The sequence below is a fragment of the Dysidea avara genome, chromosome 10 (assembly GCF_963678975.1).
Source record: "Dysidea avara chromosome 10, odDysAvar1.4, whole genome shotgun sequence".
NCBI classification, from domain to species: Eukaryota; Metazoa; Porifera; class Demospongiae; order Dictyoceratida; family Dysideidae; genus Dysidea; species Dysidea avara.
In genome coordinates this window covers 16,946,264-16,970,962 of record NC_089281.1, presented here as the reverse complement: position 1 = coordinate 16,970,962, position 24,699 = coordinate 16,946,264, and the positions used below count along the sequence as shown (strand labels likewise).

The 24,699-nt window shown below is 37.0% G+C and overlaps 1 protein-coding gene across 1 annotated transcript; it reads right to left on the bottom strand.

Annotated features, from left to right (window-relative positions):
* Positions 1-1,374: 1,374 nt before the first annotated feature.
* Positions 1,375-16,604, bottom strand: LOC136236123 (cytochrome P450 4A25-like). Its single transcript, XM_066026224.1, has 14 exons — positions 16,296-16,604; positions 12,428-12,569; positions 11,549-11,721; positions 5,201-5,325; positions 5,090-5,152; positions 4,941-5,037; positions 4,780-4,893; positions 4,611-4,698; positions 3,957-4,059; positions 2,820-2,950; positions 1,937-2,001; positions 1,803-1,885; positions 1,622-1,687; positions 1,375-1,567 (listed from the first exon to the last, which is right to left on the bottom strand). Exons 1-14 carry the CDS (start codon positions 16,464-16,466, stop codon positions 1,462-1,464), a joined length of 1,527 nt encoding a protein of 508 aa, XP_065882296.1. The 5' UTR covers positions 16,467-16,604; the 3' UTR covers positions 1,375-1,461.
* Between the last annotated feature and the right edge of the window lie 8,095 nt (positions 16,605-24,699).

Below are 24,699 nucleotides of genomic sequence, written 5' to 3'. Positions count from 1 at the left end.
CGATGATGGTATGACTTGAGTGAAGTGTGGACAAAGAGATGACATTGATATGAGTCATGAAATACATGTTTGGAGCTTACCAAATATTACCATGTAAAGAGGTGGTCTTTATCAAAGGCGACCACGAAGTGGTCCTTAGCCATCTTTGAGATCTAATTACAATGTGGTCTTTGTACAGAGGTGGTCTTTAAGAGGTGGCCACTAAACAAGAGTTTTAGTACATTTATATGACGATTTGACCATTTCTGTTTTCCATTTCCACTGTTTCCAATTGCCCAAAAAACCTTGAGTAAATTTCAAGAGTTGAATACCAATTTACCCAGTAACAGACTAGGCACTATGGGAGGGCATAGGGCAGACATGTGCAAACAGGCCTGTTTGGAATGCGCTAATGAAGCATTGCACCACCTCTCCACAATCATATCATGGGATAGCAGTTTCACACAACAATGAGTTGTAGCACTTGCCATTCAACAACCTATATTGGTACCTTGTGGTTACAGTGATTTGGGTATTCAGCAAGTCACCCTGTGGTTGCCCACCTATTTTAAACTTATCTTCTTTGTTTAACAACCAACCTGGCATCCCAGGATGGAGGGGTGCAGTGATATTGCTTGAAGAATAACCGTAACGTTGATGGGCATAGCCATATATTGCATCTCTCTCAAGTGCAGCCGATCAAATGCAGAGATCACAGCGACACCCTAGCCTCTTCATTTGAGGGATTTTGCATGGCCCAGTGAAGTCCTGGGCAATTTTTTCCCCAAATTAGCCTATAAGCTAAAGAGTTAGTGTTTTCTGGCTTGCCTGAGATGTTAAGTTTAATTTTTAGTAGCAAATAATAGATACAGAAAGAGTATAGGAATTTCATCATCAGTTTTTTATGAGTAGTGTGTCTTGTCTTTTTGTGTGTATTCAAATGTAGCTGGTGTCAGACTTAGCATTGCTCCTTTGGGTTTTGCACCATATAATCTCTTACTCAAAGTGTCTTTAAATTAAATGGTTACTAAACAAGTGTATTAGGGAAGGTAATCATCTGAGCTTCCATACATGAACAAACATTTTTGTTGTACATCAGTGAATCACAATAGAAGCAAAAGTCAGTCACAGATGATGATTACAAACTTTCTTTGTTAAAAGTTCCGTATGCATTCTAATTTTCCAATCAGTCATGTATACATGTGTGCATCAGCTCATAAACAATACTCACATAAGTATGAGCTATAGTGATAGTAAAGTTGACATGGATTACAACTTTGAGAAACACAATACTATGGTCATTAGTAATAATTACTATAAGATAAAATGTCAACTTTGACACCAGTTATATATGCTAATCACACGCGCTTACTGGCAGTTCCCATCTGTACTATGTCTCTATACAACACAATTGATTCACAATAAACGTTTAAATGTGGTACATATGATATTGTATACATATAGAAAACTCGATGCTTTACACTATTCTTTGAGCAATTCAAGCTTTAGTTTGATTCCATACTTTGCTCGCAAAATAATTTCAGGTACCATTTCAACTACGTGATCATCATCAAGATGCAGAGAGAACCTGTTAAACAGTCACAACATCTTCAAGAATGACATGGTACACCACATCACGTACTTGTTTAGTATATTGCCAATCACTACCTTCTCCTCATTTAGTGCAAAAGTTTGGCCAATACAATTTCTGCAAAAACGCAACAGTCACAACTGCATAGTTTGTAAATGTTTCATTTACAACTTCATGTTTGTAAACATTTCGGTAAGTGTTATCTTTCATTTAGTTTCTTAAACACACATACCTTGGACCAGCTGAGAATGGCATGTAAGCAAAGTTATCTCTTCCTTCACACCTCTCTGGTAGAAACCTCAAAGGATCATATTCCTTAGTGAGTACATATTGTCATCACATCAGTACTGTGTATATTTGTCATACCTCAGGATTCTCCCAGATGTCAGGTTGACGATGTAGTCCAATTGGAGCAATAGTCACAAATGTGTCTATATACACAATGTATCAAACAAACTTATTCTTGATAACAATTTACACAACAATTAAGGGTTGTCATTGGATAGTTGCAACATAGTAAATTGATAACACTGCACAGGTCACTCGAATTTCAAGATATGTTGCCAACAAATTATTTATTACCAACAGGTTATTGCACATCTAAAGTTGTGGGTATAACAAGGAGAATATCTCTTTTAGCATATGTGACGATCTCAGCAAAAACCCAACTTGTTTGCACAATTATATACATTTTGAGAAAAACAAAATACAAAGAAAAAATACGCAAGTTTTTATTGGGCCATTACTCAGTTTCAGAGAAGAAAGACCCAAATCAATTAAAAATATATATGTTATCTTATTCGCCTGCTGATGGAGAGTTCAAAAATCTTTGTTTCAGCCCCAACAGTATGTGTATCATATACATTTGTTTACAATGTGGTAAACGTAAACAAAATTGTTGTTATTTCTTGTTTTCAGTATAGTCACTGTATGAATTGGGTTTCTGGCTCTTCCTACTGTCTAGTGCTAAAGGCTGAAACTTTGGTCATCCTTTCCTTCTGAGAACACAAAAAAAATGGAAGTTGTGTAAACAAGTCAGGTTACGGTCACATATTCTTTGTTGTGTCTATGAATTAAGGACTCAATATTACTGTATAAAAAAGTTTTGGGTATAGACATTCAACCAATAGGCCGGATAAGGAAATACTCTATAAAAATCTCTTTACACAAAGCAATTACTAAATGAGTCATGAATCTTTAATAATTACGTAGAATACAGCTACATTAGTGGAAACATCTTTTGCATTACTTTTAGGTATCAGGTGTCCTTTTATGGTGGTATCTTCTGAGATGTTCCTGAAATAAAGGGGCACAGGAGGGTACAGTCTCATTGACTCCTTTATACACATTGTAGTGTAGGAGAGTGACTTTAGGTCATCCCTGGAGAGGAAAAGTCATGCCATAAATTAATGATGGCATTACAAGTTAAAATGAACAAATAAGCACATGGGACTATTTTGAAAATAAATTGTCTGATATTAACTTATTAAGAATAGTATTGAAGGATTCTTCCAATGTTACACTTGTGCAATAGTCTTAACGCTACATATATCGTATTGCTTCTACGAAATTATCATAAATAATAAACAATGCAACATAGTTACACTACTTTAGTTACAATTAAATGTTTAGTAGATAACATTTGTTGAAGCTATAAACAGGACATCCCATTGTTATTATTATGGTGTAAATGATTACTCCTTGATGAAATTTTATATCTCAGTATTATAATTAATTTACAAACACTATACACATAACACTACACACATTGCACTACACACACTTCACACATTGCACTACACACACACTACTACACACACATGCATACACACAATGATAATACGCCGTTACTGAGTACAAAGCATATCCACACTATCAAGTAAGTAACATATGACACCAAACACTTAATCAAGTGTATAACTAGACTTCATCCTAAGACTTCAGGATAAATACAGCAGGTATTTGTACCTAATTATCAAAAAAAAATTTAATGGCTCAACGGCAGCTTTACATGCATACCTGCAGCACATGCAATTACACACGCTAAGCAATCATACTATACAGACACCAAACCTCTACACACATTCACAGACACACGCTACACCCTTTTTATAGACAAAAGAGTATACAATGGAACCTGTACTTGAAAATGAGGATACCTGTGTAGCCTGGACACTTGGTATTGGTCCCAAAGTATCCCTTAGCATGTAAATTGATCTGGAAAATCAAGACATTTTTTTATTGATCTCTGGTGTCCTTAATATACAGGTTTAATGAATGTAGAGTTTAAAACAATAGATTATGCGTATACCAAACCACAAAACAAATATGAGCAGTCTCCTGATGTTATGTAGCAATAACAGAACTAGTTGTAGTATGTACATACCATTCAATGCAGTCTCTGTCATCAAGTACAGTTCTGATCTCTTCCCTGCACTTCTGTTGGTGGAAGGGATGTTTGGCCAAACAGTATAGGGTCCAATATATCCCTGTATTAATATACATGCTATGTTATTCACTTATCCTACCAGTAGATTACACATATGCTTGATACTAAGATCAGGGTGTGTATTTTGTATGAATACCTCCATGCTACTGAGTATTGGCCATCACAGTACATCCAAATCTATTGATTGATGTGTGCAATTGCATTACATTTTATTGTCCTTGAATGATTTAAATGGGCCATTTGATGAAGCATATATTATAATTTTTATTGTATGCACTACCGTGTACGCTACATAGGTAGGAGCTGCAGCAGTATTCATTTTGACAGTTGGGTAGTTAACGAGACACCATACATTTTGTCCAGGCCAAGTGGGTCTTATCCACTTAATGGGTCAGACTTGGCATGCATGATAGAGAATATTTAGCTTGGTTATTCTCGACAATGCAGGTACTAAGCTTGATAAAGAGGAGCAGGTTCCTGATACAGCAGGTGGTAATGTAAGTGTACATACTCATGAGGTTTCAGAGCAGGAGCTCACAGTGGTTTGATAAACAAATGTATCACATTAAATATCTCATGCACCACTGTTACCAGATGCAGTAGTGTCATGTCCCTCAAACATGAATGTATCCACCTCAGCTCTGATTTGCTCATCACTTAATCCAACACCATCTTCATCCTATAACATTAAGACAGCTAAACAGTATGTATCTATGTCTATGTGTCTTGAATTATGTATTTACTACACAAATGCACTTACCTTACTAGTCAATAAGATATCCAGGAAATCCAGATACTTTCTACCACTGGTTGGTTTTATTGGTTCTCCCTTCATAATCTGTTCCTCCAGAACAGCCTTCCTATCCCTTATCACCTGTGAATGTTGTGTTATTAGGATTGTAATATCATTTACCAGATCACCTTCTCTGAGTGGTCATGAACAACTTTGCATGCTCTTAAAAATTTTCTTCCAGATGGTGACAGGTAAAACAAAAAGTCTGATTGATGAGGTATAAATCTATGAAATCAAATATACCATACACACAGATAAATAACAGTAATTTTCTTACAATAATCTTTGTGTAAGTATCTTTGATAAAGCATACACCGACTGAACATAAGGAGACTGGTGCCTGTATGTAGCATAGCAGGGGATATGATGTTAAACATATAATAGTTACCCTGTGTTTTGACAATTGCTCTTGTGGCTGAAGGCACATCTTAAAATAACATCCAGGGTTAACAGGCTGATTGGCTCACAAATCTCCACTGACTCATTTGATGAAGTTAATTTAGTCCATTTATTCTGTTAAAAATAAAAATCAATATATTAAGCCATTAATTTAAAAATGGTAGTAATCCATTAGACAAAAACGAATTAGGAGACATTATGGTATTACAACATAGCTCTCTTGTTTTTTTAGTTTTATTTTAATGACAGTTAAAGTTTGAAATTATACTAATTCGTTGCTTTCTGTTATGTGACTGTTCTATTAGAATATTGTATATGACTTCTCTGTGTTAGGTATATTGGAGTATCTACTGAGTTTAAGTAAGCTTATGGTAACGAAATCCCATATGATAGATCTTTAAGGGGCATGGTACCTATTCTCTGTTGTCTATAGCAAAATTGATCATTATAAATGCAGCACTCCTTGCCATAGTTACCCTAGCATGTGCTCCCAAAATTTTGTGGTATCTATATGCACGCCTGTAAAGAAAGATGCCGATATGAAACACTCACACCTTGGTACAACTTTCTTTTATAGTAAAGATAAAACCTGAAGCCATGCATGGTACAGAGAGTAGATACTTGTCAGAACTCCCAAAAGACATAACCCATGAGTTGATTTCAAGGAGCCCATACTCCCCAAAATATGCAAGAATTGTAGAAACGATTTTAATTTTAAACTTATTCCAGTCTTGTCTCACACTCTATACATCATATAAAAAATTATTACTTGTGCATTATACATCACTTGTACATCAAGACACACGGTAAAGAAAGGCGGTGAGCCACACTGTGAATATATTGACAGGAAGAAAGAAAACAGCACTTTCATGTATGCATACGTAATTCCGTGGCCCCTTCTTCAAAGCATGCCATTTTAGCACTATAGCTGTCCGTCAGGTAGGGTAGGCTACACAGCAAATTTGATTAAATTTGTAACAGCTATTTGCAAAATATGGACATTCAAATTTTTGATTCAATTTCTTCGTTTTTCTTATGGTGTAGGGGCTATGGGGGGCTTCAATTTCTTTTTGCACACTTTATAAATATTGCTATAAAACTCGATTGCCTCAACCTTTGGCACAAATGAAGGGCATATAAAGGTGAATTCACATACCAAGATTGCTGTGAAACTGATCAATATCCAAGGAATTATCATGTAACAAGATCAAATTTTCAACTGAGTATGGGAACAATGAAAATTTGTGTGTACATAGGCTGATCATCGTAACAGTACCTTTTGATAGTTTGAATAGCAATAGGTTTACATACAAAGTTAAAAAAGCAAAAACCAAACAAGTGTAAAATCCCGGGATCAAGATACTCTAATAGAGCAGCTAAAAAAGGTGCACAAAAATGTTGAAAACCATAAACTGACTGTCAGACTGCCTGCTTGAATGACCACAATAGCTAGCCTAGAGGCCAAACAAAGCAGTGCATGGCCACTATTTTGCTACAATAACAAACTCACCAATGGGATGTACTTTTTGGGGGTTCCAACGAGTTTGTCCCTTCCGCTCCTTGTCTTTCTCCTTTTATCTTCAATCAGGCTCATCGTCTTGTTGTTGTTGTAATGAAACCATATCAAGGCATTAATCCTTGAGCAGCATGGTTAGACACCACAAACTTATTTAAGGACTTATGCTCAGTAGATACTTGTGACGTCACAATAGGTTCAATGCCACACCTATTAATTAATTAACGCGATCTTGGTTGATTAATAACGATCAAGCACTGAGACCACATCTCTTAACAATCTACCATGATGACACAAACCATTATTATTGGTCTAATAATACTAGCACAGCAAAAATATGAAACAGTGGCACACCCACTAACTGAATCGAGATACTCTAATACAGCAGTCACCCTAATAGAACAGTCACATGTGTAGAGTTGATGCTATAACAAAAAGCCAGTATATTAAAATTGTTAATTTTAAAAAGTAGGGATACAAGTGATAAAAGTAGTGAAACAAGAGATGGATGATGGTATTACAGCATAGCTCGGTGGCTACTTTGGTATTGAAGAAAATCATTATTATAACATACCAATTTAGGGATTTTCCCACCGAGTATGCTGTAATGCCATCATTCATCTCTAGTTTTTATCACTTGGATCCCTTATTTTAATAAATGCTTATAATTTCAAAGATCTACCAATAGAAGTACTATAGATTGTTCTAGAACATTCTATGTATGTTCTATTAGAAGTTATCAAAAAATGAGCTCTCTATTAAAGTATTACAATAATATTACCAAATACTAAAGATCTACCAATAGTTCCAGATTGTTCTAGAACATTCTATGTATGTTCTAGAACATTCTATGTATGTTCTATTAAAAGTCCTCAAATATGTGCACTCTATTAGAGTATTACAATAATATCAACAAAATTAATATCATACAGTACGACAGTACTGTATATTAGGGATCATAGAGATTTGGGTTTTCCTAGCCAGAAAAAACCAGCTTCACAACTCCATCCTTAGGCACCGGCCGATTATGCCGGCATAATTTAAAGCATAATAGGTGACCAAAAGCATCAAGCATAATGCCAGCATAATAGGAACGATGTTTGAAAAATTAATTAAATGCGCAATACGCACCTGAAAGAAAGCAAATATTCACTGCCAATGGTATTATTAGTGCATTTTATAATCGAAAACACGTAATATAACTTATTAAACCGTTTCTTTGTTGGTTATTCACACTTTGCTGAAATAAGATCGAGATACTCTAATAGAGCAGTCAGGAAAGGCTGATATACTCTAATAACACAGTCACTTCTAGAGCATAATCTTGATTTTGAAAGCATAATTTTGAGCATAATAGGCTCAATTTTTGAGCAATGCTCAAAAGCATAATAGGTAAAATTTCGGGCATAATAGGCCAGTGCCTATCCATCCTGGCACCTTGGCAGTATTAGTTAGGTATAACCAAGCCCAAAAGTACCTTCAGTATGATCCTAAAGGCTTCCAATGAATTGTTACAAAATTTAAAAAATATATATTCAATGGAATTTTCTACTGACTAACTGCCTGCCTGATGCCTTCAGACAAGCGTAACTCAATAACGGCTAAAGCTATGGGCTTGATTTTTTCACTGTTCAACATCGCTTCGTCCCGAGATGTGCCTTTTGGCATACCACAGTACATACAATGCACGCATCATGGACTTACCTTTGTCCTCCTTTGTGTCCCATTTCTTTTTGCTGACAGCTCAAGGTGTTGATTCGCAGTAGCATGATGCATGGCTTCCCTACAGTACGTCTGTAAACGGGAATCGTCCGTATTTTCTGTGGTGACTGGACTGATTGCAGAGATGATTCTAACACTGTTCTTCGTTTGTAACACTGTGTAATGGGCTGAACATAGCTGAAAGCGAAGCATAATGGCCGCTGCACTTTCGAGGCAGTTGGGGGCGCGAGAATTGTTGTATTGTTGTGGTGACTGGATTGTTGCAGAGGCACTTCTTCCACTGTTTTTTTGTCTGTAGCACTGTGTAACGGGCTGAACATAGCTGAAAGCGAAGCATAATGGCCACTGCACTTTTGAGCAGTTTTAGATAGCTGGGGTGCACATTCAGATGAAAACATTAATTCTGGCACCATCCTTTGTTTTGATGCGGTATGCGTGGGTTCACCAGTCATAATAATGTTACAAAAAAAAGTAAACAAACAGGTATAAGGATGAAAAGACTGGATTAGGGATTAAATGTTCGCTAGTATATCTGCAGGTGTAGGTGACCTCCCTTGTTTCCCTACTTTTTTTTCTATGATCCCTAATCGAACTTAAAATTCCTTAAACTTGTTAAAGCAATACAATACATTTATAAGTCTGTCTTCAATAATCATCATTGTTTCTGTATAGAAAAGAAGAAATGTGAGTAAAAAAACTTGGCCATAGGCTGGTTTGGGGACCATATAAGGTACAAAAAGAAGTGAAATCCACACAAAAACAGCCAAGCTGTGAAAAAATGGTTTGGTTTAAAAAGCCTGGGTAAAAAAGTTGTGAAATCAAAGGTGGTGGCTAAGAAATGGCTGCAATGATGTTAATGCTAATATAAAAATGGCTGAGCATTAATTTGAATTTACAATCAAATCCGGTATTGTGCCCACACAAAAGTAGCAATACTGAGTTTTAAAAAATTACAACACCCAAATTTGGTCTGCTTACCTGACTATAGATGCTAGAGGAGTACCAATGTAAATATCAGTACTACCAATCGGCCCAAGAAGCCGGCGCGCAATACCCGTGAGTATATTGTCAGGAAGAATGAAAACGCAATTTTCGCACCTCCGTAGCTCTGTGCTGCCTTTATGAAACAAGATGATTTTTGCTGTGGACATGCCCTCCAACTTCAGTACTCAAATTTGAGCAAAATCATTTCAAGCGTTCCCAAGATACGCGACTTCAAAAATTGGTTTAATTTCTTCGTTTTTTCTTCTTATTTTTCTTCCTCTTTTCGCACACTTACAAAAACTGCTATAAAACGCGAAAGCAATATCCGATTGCCTTGTAATTTGGCACACAGAAGGGGGGGAGGGGGGGGGGGGGGGGGGTACAAAGGCACATCTCTGTACCAACTTTGGCTGGAATACGATAAACAGGCAAAGAGTTATTAGTGATTACTCACAAAAAATAACACCAATATGTTGTCACGCCTACAGGGTAAACCGCTTATGGGAAGAAGCTGAAAATCGGTGGGTGAATAGGTCAACTATTGAACCTCAAACCTTTTGTGGTTTGAAAGAAATCGAGCTAAAAACCAGGAAGATACAACAAAAAAAACCAACAGTGTGTAACAACTATGCAATCAAGATTAGCTAATAAAAAAACGACTACTTTCCATGCCTACCAGGAAAACCGCTTGGGGTAATGCTTTGAAATTCACTGTACAGATGGAGTAATTATCTTAGAAAGGCTCTTCAATGGTGTAGAAGAATCAGACTTAAAGCCACAGAGTTATAACACGAAATCAAACTTGGTGTAGCAAGTGCGAGATCAAGATACTCTAATAGAGCAGTCACCCTGAAAAGAATTTAAGAGATCGGCTAGAAACTGGTAAAATATAGAGATCAGCTACAAACCAATTACCATGTAGAGAGTTCAGCTACAAATAGTTCACCCTGTAGAGAGATCAGCTAGAAGAAGTCACCTTGTAGAGAGTTCGGCTACAAAGAAACCACTATGTAGAGTTCAGCTACAAACAAATTGCCCTGTAGAGGGATCAGCTAGAAGAAGTTACCTTGTAGAGAGTTCAGCTACAAAGAAACCATCATGTAGAGAGTTCAGCTGCAAACAAATCACCTGTAGAGAGTTCAGCTACAAACAAATCACCCAGTAGAGAGATCGGCTAGGTGAAGTTACCTCGTAGATAGCTCAGCTACAAACAAATCATCCTGTAGAGAGATCAGCTAGAAGAAGTTACCTTGTAGATAGTTCAGCTACAAACAATTCACCCTGTAGAGAGATCAGCTAGTAGGACTCACCTTGTAGAGTGTTCAGTTACAAAGAAACCTCCATGTAGAGAGTTCTGTAATAAATAAATGTATTATACATTTACTGATAAAATCAGAAATATTTAAAGGATTTAACATCTGCTTCATCTTTTCTTCTTACTGTGGTAAATAAAAAAAAGATGGGTTAAAAAAGCCCCAAAGCCGGCCATACAAATACAAAAAGAAGTGAAATCTAATCCAAAACAGCCAAGCTGTAAAAAAAGAGTGCGGCCTTCAAAAAGGCTATGGTGAAAAAAGATGTGAAATCCAAGGTGGCAGCCAAGAAATGGCTGCGATGGTAGGTTAATGGAAAAATTTTAATAACGGCAATTCAGGTGAATTTTGGTGCCACTTGGTCTTGGCACAAAATTCACCTGAATTGTCATTATTAAATTTTTTACCATTAACCTACATTTCTTGGCCACCACCTTGGATTTCACATCTTTTTTTCACCATAGCCTTTTTGAGGGCCGCACTCTTTTTTTACAGCTTGGCTGTTTTGGATTAGATCACTATATCAGTAATATCGGAAATATATAAAAAGTTGACTTTTTAGCAGGTATTTCACTTAAGCACAATTAATGTCAAAGTGATGTACAATCCACACAAAACAGCAAAGCTGTGAAAAATGGTACAGCCTTTGTGAAAAAAGGCTGTGAAAACAACAGTGGCAGCCAAGAAATGGCTACAGTGATGTTAATGTACATGAGCATGAACACACATACACACTCATCCATATAGAGACACACACCGCATGCACACAAAAGAAAGAAAATCACACATTCATTATACTTACTATCAAAATCTGTGCACATTCATTATACACTTGTATATATGGTTTAAGTACTCCAAAATGGAAAGCTGGTGTTAGAAGTCTCCTACTACGAAACCATTTGTCACCATTAGCTACAAGTAGTCCAGTCCCTATCCAAGGGACCATCATGTGATAAAGACGATCAGTTTTTGGTTCTGTTAATGACAAAATGATATGCATACAGTCTCACCAGTTGCACATATGGGAAAACCAGTCTCATTGCCTATCTACCTATCTAAAATGCCAGTTTTAAAGTATTTAGTATATTGTAGCTCACCAATGGTTGAAGCTAAATTTACCAAATTTTCACCAATTCCTTACTTTCCAGAGCATCCACTGTACAAGTAGTCAACAGCTAAGCTTCTCACCATTTTAGATGGTTTTTAAAGCGAAGTTGACTGTATCAGGAAGCTCCAATAGAGGTGGTGGAAGGGGGTGGGGGGAGGGCAAGAGGTGTTTTTAAAGCGAAAGAGGAATGCAGGGATGGATTAGGCCAAATTGTGACCCATTCAGGTATCAAAACTGGCTAAAATGAAAGCCAATACTTTCATTCAACACCATGGAGCTATGCAGCCATCCCCAGGTTGTCCACAGCTCCATTAAGGCCCCAGATTGCTTGTACAGCTTGCCACTGGGCTTGGGAAAAGCAGCCAGCAACCATTTTGATTGTGAAATTTGATAGTTTATTCATCTAGCTTTGTGTTCTTGTGAAAAATCAAACTGCTGTCACAGGTGATAAGACTGGTTTTCCCAGATTCAGTCACATATGTGAGTGTTCAGGAATGTGACTAGCAAATATTGGTAACCATTAATGGTGACCAGATTACATCCACAATAATAGTTTAACAGGTCACTAAGTACCTTTTAACACAGCTTTAATAGATTCAGGACGATAACACCATACTGTCGGAATGAATGGTCCAAACCAAGTCACTGAAAATGTTATCTCATTTTTGATGCCATAGGCAATTGTGGCTAACATAGCCTCTTCAGTTGCTTGGACCTATGCAATGATATATCAAAATAATTCTATGCAGTAAAATGCAACACTTTAATAACTACAGTACCTGGCTGTTCAATTAGAATACTACTGTGAGTTACATACATAGGTATAATGTACAATCAGCATGTTAGAAATTAGTGGAATTCTATACAACCAGTTGTCAAATTGTAATTTTAATGTTGGACATGGGGTGTGGCCAGGAATGAGGCAAACCTGACTACTCTGTTAGAGTTGAACATAGCTAGGTGACTGCTCTATTAGAGCATCTTGATCTGCTTTCAAACTCAATTTTCTGAGGCAGCTGCCTCAATGGTAAGTGTGCCACTGCTATCCAGACAGTTAAAAATATCTGTCTACAAATATTTTCTATTTACACAACTGTGGCACAAGATCTATATGTGACATGCTGAATAGTTTATACAATTCTCTTTTGAATGAAATACATAGGGTGAAAATGCGTGCTACAAGAATAATTCTATGCACATTTTAATGACTTTAGTAACAATGAAATGGGACTTGAATTTATATAGCTGACATACCATAGCATTTCCCTGTTCAAGGAGAGTACAAATCTTTGTTTCAGTTTTGTCAAATGTGAGTTAAGTATGTTTATGTTAAGTATGTTTATGTTGCGGTAAAATGCAATTTCGTCATTGCCATTTCTAGCTTGAACAGCCTCTTGCTTATAATTATAAGCATGGGTGGGTATAGGTCAAAAACTATACCTTGCCCAATTCATGCTGAACACAATGAGAACTCGTGACTTCAGATTGATTAATCAAGTGCCTGTAATTTATTCAACATAGACACTGTAGACATCAATTGTTTTGCTGTCTATCACTATAACTGCAAAAGTAATCATCAGACAAGGATAAAACTTTAACAGCTTGTTGGTTAATTTTCTCTAGACCACAAAAGGTCAAGAAAAATGTAAACTAGTCAGGTCTCACTCGGCGGGTCACACTATGTTATTCTTCACTGTTGGACAAGTCTATAAAGCTGTGATGTGATGTTAGTTTGTAATGACCAGTGAAGCTACTGTAGGTGGTTACAGGTAGTAAGTCTCCAAGTACATAATCCCATAGAAATACTGATTCTGGTCTTCATTCTTACAAAAAAGCGATGTTGCTGCAAGCCTATTTAACCATCTATGCTCCAACTACATGCTCATGCATTTCTGTGTATACTTGTCACTATAATAATCCTACACCAATCCATGCAAATTGTCAATTCTTCCTTTCTTATACAGTTTTGGGTTCATGAGATGGATTGGCTATTGTTTTTAAGTCATACTTTTGGATATCGGTTACAATTTTTGACTGAAATATTGTAGGTTGGTAAAAGACATGGAGTAGTGCTGCAGCAATTTATGTAGTCAAGATACTCTAATAGAGCAGTCATGTACTCGCAGCATTCAAATGTATTTTGCATTTTCAAAATAACATGCAGTCTCAAATTTAATTTCAGAAAGCTAATTTCCTGTTGGGGCATCTCACCAGACTGCTCCCTCCATTCCCTTAGGTATGTTTCACATGCTGAGTATACTGTGCAATTTGTATCAACCAGTTATATCCTTCTTAACCCCTCATTTACAATTTTGGTGCTACACAGTTGGCACAATTTATCTAGTTTACAGATCCTACAAATCTATGCCCATTGCCGTTCAAGGACAGAAAATTTGAAACCCACAATTCATTATGAAGTTATATGATAAACACTGACTAAGTTACAGGTCAAGGTACATGTCTGCCTTTTGGTTGTCAAACTTTGAATGCAGTTGCAGATTTACTTATGGTGAGTGCCTGCATGTGACTCCATTGTCCTAGAACTGTTTGCTTTGTATATACACTAGTAAAACGAATATAATCTATGGTAACTGTCTAAACGCTGAAATAATCAGGAGTAATTGTATTTCAAAAAATCCATAAGCTTTCATTGGATATTCTCATTAGCTGATGGCATGATATAGCATCAGTGGTTACTTAGGGTAATCCTACATGCTATATTAGCACAGCATGCATGATGCATACAAAAGCAAATGCTGGATTACATGGGCAAACTGTGCATACTAGACACCAGTAAACACTGGTATACACTGTAAACACCAGTACACATTGGTAAACACAGGTACGATATAATACGAACATTACCTTAACTTTAATAAATGTATCATATATATGAGCACATATGTGTAATTTAATCCTCTATAAATGGTGGTGGTTGCCACTATTCCCAGGGGTGGCCCCCAGCAACAAACATGTTAACTCTAACCTAAACCTTTCTTCTGAAGCTCCTACATAAGTTCCCGATCCGTAACTGGGTCAACTAGTAGATGTTCTTACACAGTAAACTGGGTCAGCTACTGCTGCTATATTTAAACTATATAATAATAGCAAGTGGTAGCTTATGAGCTGGGACTCTTGTTCATTATCTGAAAATTTCAAACAGAAATATTTAGAAATCCTGAAATCTGGAACCTATATACTCAATTATCTTTGTTTCTGTCTATTCATGCACCCAATTACGAGAACCTTGAGGTCATCGACTAAAACCATGACCATGAGACCACAATGAAGATGGACGATGAATAGACAACTATGATGACTATTTGGAGCATTTGCGCTGGATATGTTTTCTGAAGTAATCTTTACAATGCGCACTTGTGCCTGTTGACATTCCTATGCTCCCTTGTTGCTATCTATTGTCCCATCTCTTGCACAGGTATAAGTGAGAATGCGAGTGAAACATCTGGTAAAAAAATTTAATATTGTTTGAAATACCAATATAATATTTTGAAATGGGACTCTACACAATGTTGGGCTTTGTAAGCTACCCCTTGGCATGTAGGGTTATGCCCACATTTGTTGCAGCATGTGTACTTGTATACCCTGCATATATACACAGAAGGTAAGGCCACTCCAAATAAATTCTCTGTTTCCTGTCTATCACCCGCATCTTGTTACTGTCAGCTCTAAGTATTCTAAAATTCCAAATTCTTCCACTTATTCTTGCATTCCATACAGGCTTATCTTGCTACAGTGTCATCTCACGTGTCAGCAGTGCTATCAAGTCGGTACAAATTGACATTTGTGTAATTTTTTCAACTTAAAAAGGAAGGTACAAGCTTAAGCATGCTTTTATGCAGCTTTTTATGATTGTTCCAGGTCTTGAAAATCGGCCAATCTTATAATGGAAGAATGGAAATGGACCGCTTGCCCACATGCAAACATACCTGAGTCCAGGACGGAAAACAGAATTAATATGGAGTGGCCTAATCTTGAAAGCTTTTAGGGTTGATGATCAGCATAATTATAAAGACTCTATTATAGCTAGGCGAAAATAAAGCAATCAAGGTGAAAATTGCGACTCAGGGACGGATCAAACTGTGAAAAAGTGATTACCATTTTGTGGCAACTGCATATGCACTAATGAGAAACAAGTAATCAAGTTTGCCTGGCCTTAATACTACTTTCATTAAAGAAAATACTCCAAATCAAGGTGTCTGTTACTACAAAGGTAAGCTAAAACCTTTAAAAACTAGTTCTTGCATTTCATCACCATTTCTGAGGTGCAAATTACATTTGCTGTGCTGTAATGATAGCCAGCCTTCTGGCCATCAAACTACTTGTGCACGTGATTGATAACAGCAATAATGAGAAGCAGTGGGGTAAAAAGGGTTTACATTCATTGAACTACAACCGAGACTACAACACTGCAGTAACTTACGATGTGGAGGTGGCCCCAAATCATGTGAGCTTGTGTGTAGACTAGATAGTTCAGATGGTACCACTGTCTGAAGAAGAGGACGATCGGGGGATACACCGTGTAGCACAGCCAAACGGAAAACAGGCATGCCGCCATGTAGAGCACCCATCCGGTGATCAATGGAAGCATCATCGGTCCCAGCTTAGGTCAACAAGGTCCTCGACAAGGCCTAGCCTCTGTGGTCTTGAGTTGTTTAGTCAGTCGAGTACACAGGTTCTAATAGTTCTTGCGCGTCGACAAATTTAAAGCGGAAGTCACGTGTGGTGATTATAGTTTGAAGTTCACGATTTTATTGGTCGAAATCCTATGCACGTGATTTCGCTTGTTTTTGTTGTCGCGCAAGCACTAGAAGCTGTGTATATCAATTAACGTCATGTGATACAAAATATACACACCCACTGTATGCTCTATTAGAGTAAATATTTGATACTATTGTATTTTCAAGGCATTTTTGTCTCAAATGCAATAGTAGCTAACCTAGTTTGTGAAGAACCTCTGATGAGATACTCTGTCAACTGCCCATAACATGGCTATAGACTAATTTGATGATCTCCGTGTTGTTAAGGCAAGGGGATACATGTGATTTATTTAAATGTGCTTGAGGACAAATGTATATACATTGCATTAAGCTATGCATTATATGATTAAAAGAGGCAATGTTGCTACTATGATGTTAATTTACTGAAAAAATTAACAATTTCAACTGCTGTTTAAAGATGGATGGTAATGGTTGTAGGATAAGTTCTTGTGGTAGCGATCGAGTTCCATAACCTGATTCTTTGAATTGCTGTGTCAAGCATAGATGTGACAGAACTTTTGATTGTGACCTCTGGTGAATGGGTTAACAGAAATAAGGTCAGTAGGATGAGGGAATTTCAATCAAGTTATTAGCAATCTTATAGAACAGGATGATACTAGAAATTTCTCTTCTACATTCAAGACTGGGGATGCTAAGATCCGAATGCATGTTAGTTATGCCACTGAAGTGGGAATAATCACCTGTTATAAATCTTGCACACCGTCTTTGCATTCATTCAAGTTGTTCATTATCTTCATATGTATGAGGTGACCAGACTGGGTTGACATACTCTATTATTGGTTGTATCATGGTGTTATAACATTTAACTAGAGATGAATTGGACAGGATTTCAGATTTCTTTGTAAGAATGTAGAGTGATGTTATTGATATGGGTATCCCATGATAAGTCACCTGTAATTGTTACCCCTTTCAGGGGCGGATCTAGGATTTATAAAAGGGGGGGGGGCTAACTCAAGGTATTAATCTATTAGGTAGAGGTGTGTGAAGCACACTTCCCAGCATGCAAAGCATGCTGGAACTAGGGGGTCTGGGGGCATGCCCCCCCAGGAAATTTTTGAAAAATAGATGCTAAAATACTGCAATTTGGAGACATTTCCACATAAAATTCATAATATTTTCTGCCTGTAGATATTTTATATACTGCCTTTAGATTATAGGTATGGCTATCTGAAGCATTTTGTTAATGGAAAAGTTTGGGTAGGTACAGACAACCAAGTACATGATACACCCCTCTCACAATTGCACAACACTGAATAGGTGCATGTTAGAATAATAATGTTGAAAGTGGAAAATTTTGAAATTTGAACAATACAAGATTGAATCTGAGAGCATTTTCAATTGAAATTGTGTACCTGAATTAAGTATTGCCATACATATTAACTACATAAGTAGATGAATGAAGCCCTTTAAACAGACCAATGTACTTCATTGTATGTATAGGAGTAGGCAGATTTGGAAAAATTCCATAACAGAACCAACTACATGTTTCCAGTGTATATTCTATTAGAGTAGTTAGCTGAATGCTCTATTAGAGTATCTCGATCTTGTACACCTCCAATGCTGATCCGGGCCCTTGTTGCATAAACTTTAGCATAAATCCACTGATAATACCTTGGAAAGATGTTTATAAGGTGGTTTTATGAGTATTTGTATTATTAGTGATCATATAATTATGCTAAGACAAAATTTCATTATAATACTCAGCATATTGAAAGCCTAAAAGTGAAGGGGGGGGGGGGGGGGGGGGGGGGGGGAGGCTTCAGCCCCCAAAGCCCCCCCCCCCCCCCCCCCTGGATCCACCCCTGCCTTTGTTGATGATGGAGATGCTATTCAAAGTATAATTGTAAATGATAGGATTTTGTTTATGAGTAATTCTCATATATACACAATTAAAATTCTTATCAGATTGAGTGGTCCAGTGCATCAAGAAATTAAGATCATCTTGAAGTCAGAGGATAACAGAATACAGAATAGTGTCATCAGCCCTATAGACTAACTTTAGCATGAACAAATAATGGCGAAATGACATAAAAATAGTGGGGGAGCAAGGATAGTACCCCAAGGAACATGACCGTAGTTAACACCATTATGAACAACTTGTTGGTTAGAAAGTTCAGGTGTTGTGTAACCATATTAGAACTTTCCCATAGTAAATCAGCTTAATGCATAGGCGATGATGTGGCACTTTGTCAGAGGCTTTGGATAGATCCAGGAAGATAATGTCAGTTTGAAACCCAGAAACTAGCGTACTACCAATATTGTTTAAAGTTGAGATGAATTGGGATTCACAAGGTATTCTTGCATGGAAGCTATGTTGCTGGTCACAAAGTATGTTTAGTGATTCTAAATGGGAATAGAGATGGGAGTGGATTAGTCACTCCATGATATTACAGCCGATAACATAGAAATATTGCAGAGCCTTTTTGTTTGTGAATTATTTTATAGAGTTTCCTGGGGAGTTATGATAAGTTTCAAAAAGTAATTATTGTAAGCTTGACAACACTCTTTTTTGGGTTGAGTTTTTAAGTGACTTGTAATATTTGGAATAGGATCTGCGATATTCAGCATATACCCATTCTTTATACCTGCAAAGTCGCTTTATGTGTGCAGTAATCCAAAATTGGTGTGATTTGGTTGAAGAGAACTTGCTGAGAACAAAGTGATCAAGACACAAAGCGGATTTAAAGTCTACCCATAATTGATTAATGGGCATGTCAATGTAGTTGCTGTTTAGGGATTCTATGCTGCATGAAGTCATAGAAAAAGGACTTTATCAGGTTGGGATCAATTCTGTCCATAAACATAATTTTCTCTTAGAACAATTGTGTATATAGGGTGGTGGCAATGTTTGATTCAGTCAGTACAGCCTCATGGTCGGAGACACTAGGAATATACGGTATTGGGACACAGTAATTAATAAAGGAGGGTCTATTGATCAGGAAGATATCAGGGGCGGATCCAGACTTTTAAAAAGGGGGGTTCCACTTTGGAATTGCAACTTCAGCCTAGCTGTAAGTTGAAGACAAAAAAAAGGTCATCACCTGCTGACAATAGCTACCCCTCACCATAGATGCCCTCACCAACTACATTTCCTTATTTATAACTGTATACATAGCTTGCTACGCTGTTCCTCAAAAGGCTACTGTGACTGCTCTATTAGAGTATCTCGATTTGACTGCTCTATTAGAGTATCTCACGTAAGAGAGGCTCTTTCAAAAGGGGGGTTCCATGGAACCCTTTGAACCCCCCCTGGATATAAAACAAACGGATTCTAAGTAATCAATAGACCTATTTGGAGGCCTGTAAACAATGAAGCAGTCAAAGATTTATAATTAGGTAATTGCTCTTTACAATTTCTTATGTACAGTTTAAGGGATATTTATATGATACTATGACATATTACTACATGACATATTTTATTATCAAAGTGCATAATGAAATGCTTGAATAGGTTGATTGCAATGATAAAACTATTACAAAGCGTGAAGTATTGGATGCATTTTTTAAGCTTCAACATGATACTGTAGTAACTGTAATCACAGGGCATCTAGGATTTCACAAGGTGGCGCTAAGTTCTTAGTCAGTAGTATATTATATCCAGGTAACAAGTATACAGTAGTATAGTAGACTAGTAGTAGAGGGATACAGTATAGTCACATTGTTGTATGTTTGAAATTCCTGAAGTTATCTAAAAGGAGAACATTTAATTGTGCATGGAGCTTGATGGAGCATAGAATTTCTGGAAGCAAGGTATCTAGGGGTGCACCTCCCAGATACAAAAGCCATGTTAATACTACAGTTCACGCTTAGCTGAAAATGGCAAGTATTCACTTTGGTAGGCAGTTTTCTAAAGCGAATTATCACTTGGAAATGAACAAAGAAAGTATATGCATGGCAAGATATAGCACAATGGTGAGATAACTGTGCAGAGGCTAAGAAGAATAGGTTCATTTCAGTTCATACACTGCTGGTTCTTTTAGTAACCTAAGAAGTGAAACAGCCCTTTTAAAATGTTCAATTGGAGTAGCTAGTTAGTACTCTAATAGAACTTACGTAGTAAAAGCTATTAATCCTATAATATCACCTTTCACTTTATTGATTCTTAAAAGAGCTTAGACCCATCCCTTTACTCTTTCCACATATTACTTATGCTTAAAAGCACATGCATCCTCTGGCTTGATATGTTCTAAATATTGAGGTGGGTACTTCAGCATCCTACCAAAATCCGCTTTCTATATTCCATTATAGAGACCTGTAAGAAAATTCCCCTGTTAACACATGTGGGATTCTGCTTAATGTGCACATGGTCATAACTTAGGCAAGTCCCTCCATGCAGGATTGATATCTAGCAGCTTATCTTCATTCAGCTATGGAATTTACTATGTACCCTCTGACGTGTTGTACACTGAGACTACATTAACAATACTTATAACAGACTTTAAGAATCAATACACACGGTAGTGTGTCGTGCGGCCCAAGAAGCCGGCGCGCCACCCGTGAGTATATTAACAGGAAGAAAGAAAACGCAATTTTCACACTTATGTAGCTCTGTGATCCCTTATTCGATTGGAACCAAATTTGCTAGAGACGTGCCGGCCAGCTAGGGGAGTCTAGACACCAATTTTGAAGAAAATCGCTCCAGCCATTTCCGAGATACGAGCGAACAAATTTCGTTTTAATTTCTTCTACTTCTTCATTTCGCACACTTCGCAAAATCCACCATAAAACACGTATACGTGCTCGGATAGGGCTGAAATTTGGCACACTTAAAGGGCTCATTAAGGCGGATCTCCGTACCAACTTTGGTAGGAATCCGATGAACATTCACGGAGTTATGACCGATTATTTGCGTAAAATAAGGTCGAAGGTCTGTCACGCCTACAGGGTAAACTCCTTTGAGGAATCAGTTGAAAATTGATATGTAGATGGAGCAACCATCGTAGGAGTGCCTTTTTGTGGTTTGAAAGGAATCGGGATAAAGACCATGGAGATATGACACAAAACCCGACCTGTGTCAAAATTACGCGATCGATTTTTATGAATAAAAAACTATTAGTTTTCGTGTCTACCAGGCAAACCGCTTAGAGCAACGAGCTGAAAATCAGTATGTAGCTGGAATAATCATCATAGAAAGTCCTTGCAGTAGTACAGAAGAATCGGATTACAAACCACTGAGTTATGATTCGAAAGACAACTACGTGTAGCAAATGCGAGATCGAGATACTCTAATAGAACAGTCACCCTTCAGCTGCATTTATAATTTACTCAATTATATTATATTGCAAGTTATTCTGTAGGGAATTCAGCTACAAACAAGTCACCCTGTAGTCAGATCAGCCAGAAGAAGGTACCTAATAGAGAGTTCAGCTACAAAGAAACCATCATGTAGAGAGTTTAGCTCAAACAAATCACCCTGTAGAGAATTCAGCTACAAACAAATTGCCCTGTAGAGAGATCAGCTAGAAGAAGTTACCTTGTAGAGAGTTCAGTTACAAAGAAACAATCATGCAAAGAGTTCAGCTGCAAACAAATCACCCAGTAGAAAGTTCCGCTATGAACAGATCACACTGTAGAGAGTTCAGTTAGAAACAAGTCATCTTGTAGAGAGATCAGCTAGAAGAAGTCACCTTGTAGAGAGTTCAGCTACAAAGAAACCACCATGTAAGAGAGTTCAGCTTCAAACAAATCACCTGTAGAGAGTTCAGCTAGAAACAAGTCACCCTGTAGAGAATTCAGCTACAAACAAATCACCCTGTAGAAAGATCAGCTAGAAGAAGTTACCTTGTAGAGAGTTCAGCTACAAACAAATCACCCTATAGAGAGTTCAGCTAGAAACAAGTCACCCTGTAGAGAGATCAGCTAGAAACAAGTCACCCTGTACAGGGGTGGATCTAGAATTTCAGAAGGAGGGGTGCTAACATAATGGTTGGTTGACTAAGAAAAGCGACAAGGGGATCTGGAGGCATGCCCCCACAGAAAAGTTTTGCAAATTTAGCTAATTCAGTATTAATATTTGGCAATATTTTTAACTGAAAAATAATGTCATTTTGTTTAAGTGATTCACAACGCTTGTAAAGCATTGTGAGTCACCTAAGTGTAATAATGATAAAATGACACCATTATTCCAGAACAGTTGTAATACTAGCTGTCATATAAGGGCACAGCCAGTAACTAAAATATATATTCTTTACATAAAGAACAGGAAGGAGAAGGATGTAGCTATACATGATCATTAATCTTGTGTTTGAAATACCTTAATTTAGTGGTACATTAAATTTAGCAATTTTAGAGTTTGGCTTTTTGTTAATTGATTACATCAAGTCAAGAATTAATAAAATTTATATGGTAAATTCATCAATATACAAGATTGCTAAATTTAGTGTATTGCTTGGCTTAATAGTGTGCTTTACAGTCTCATGGCTCAAACTATGACATCCAAACAGTAACAATGAAGAGAGGGTTTGAGAGGCAAGTATACACTCACCATGCAATGTGTAGAGTAAGCATACGTAGAATTTTCCAGCTAGGGGGTCTGGAGTGATGCTTTCTCTGGAAATTTTTGGAATATAGCTATCACAAGATTGAATCTGAAAGCTATTTTAACCAAATTCTCTATAGTACTGAAAGATTGTGGGGGTACAGCAATTTTAGAAAAACAGAACTACACCTTTAAACAGTGTTTGCTCTAGGATTTCTCTGGGAATCAGGAATTAGGGAGTGACCAGGTGAAAGTCTGTTGTAGTTATTGAAGTTCACTATATAAAAAAAACATTTGAAATAGTTGCCAAACTGGTTAGTCATTTAGTGTGTTATGAGTGTTGCTTTAGATTTTTGTGATTGGGTGAAGCCATCTCGTAAGGTCGGTTGATGCATGAGTGTATAGTAGTGATGACATAATGATGTAATGCTTAGGACAACCATATGCAAATGCATGTATTTTATTCAATTAATAATGCACTGCATATCAAGTGTTGAATCTTTACAATTTGTGTGAGATCAGTATTGACCATCATTATAATGTATGATACCACAAAGATTACAAGATCTGCATGGATGGATGTCTTCTAAGAAATAATTTAAAACTTGGGGTGTTTGAAATTAAATACTTATAGGCCGGCATTTTCAGGGTTATAGCAAAACAAGAATTTTTTTTAATCAGGCTTTCTGATATTACATCTGGGGGTATTTGTGCTGGTTGTGCATGCCAAGCAGAAATTTGTACAAAATTACATGTTCTGAGATTGAATTTAAGGACAATTTTGAGAGCTAAGCATGCTATTTTGTCTATACTGGATGAATAGTTATCACTATGTACATGAACTTTTGTTAGTTGTATACTAGGAGATTTTTATTGATCTGATATAGAATCTGAGAGCACTTTAAGGTTGTGTTTGCAATTTTTAACCTGGGAAAATTTTACATACTGGGATTGAATTTGAGAGCATTTTTGATAAGTTTAGTGTCATTTTAAAGCAGCTTAACTTATGTATAGTGTAGTAGTCACTCACAATTGTAGAGGGTGAGTCCGAACTTCCCCCACTAACAGCCCTAGAATAAACACTGCCTTTAAATGCTATTGGATTATAAGGCAATACATAATAGCGGATTGTCAAAGACATACACAGGATTGGATTGTAAGGTCACTGTAGAGATTTAAAATGCACACAAAAATAACTTCAACATTGTAGTATATATAGCCACAGACTGTTCTGTTACTATTTCAATCTGACTTTTTCAACTATATTGCCCCATCACCATATTAATTTTTTACAACCAGAGTCGAAAGTCACTTACATATACAACTAGTTTTTGGCCACAACTAACCCCCTTATAACATGACAGCATAAATGCTGTGGTATCATTTGAGCTTATAAAGTTGAGCTTCAAGGGGTTTGGGAGTGCAAACCCTGTATGACATTAAAATTTTACTAGCTTCAATCGATGCTAGATTCAGATAAATGCAGCATGGAACTTTGGTACTGATAAAGCAAAAACAAACAGTTCTCAGATACTATAGCCTTGTTAACTGTATACATGCTAAGAAAT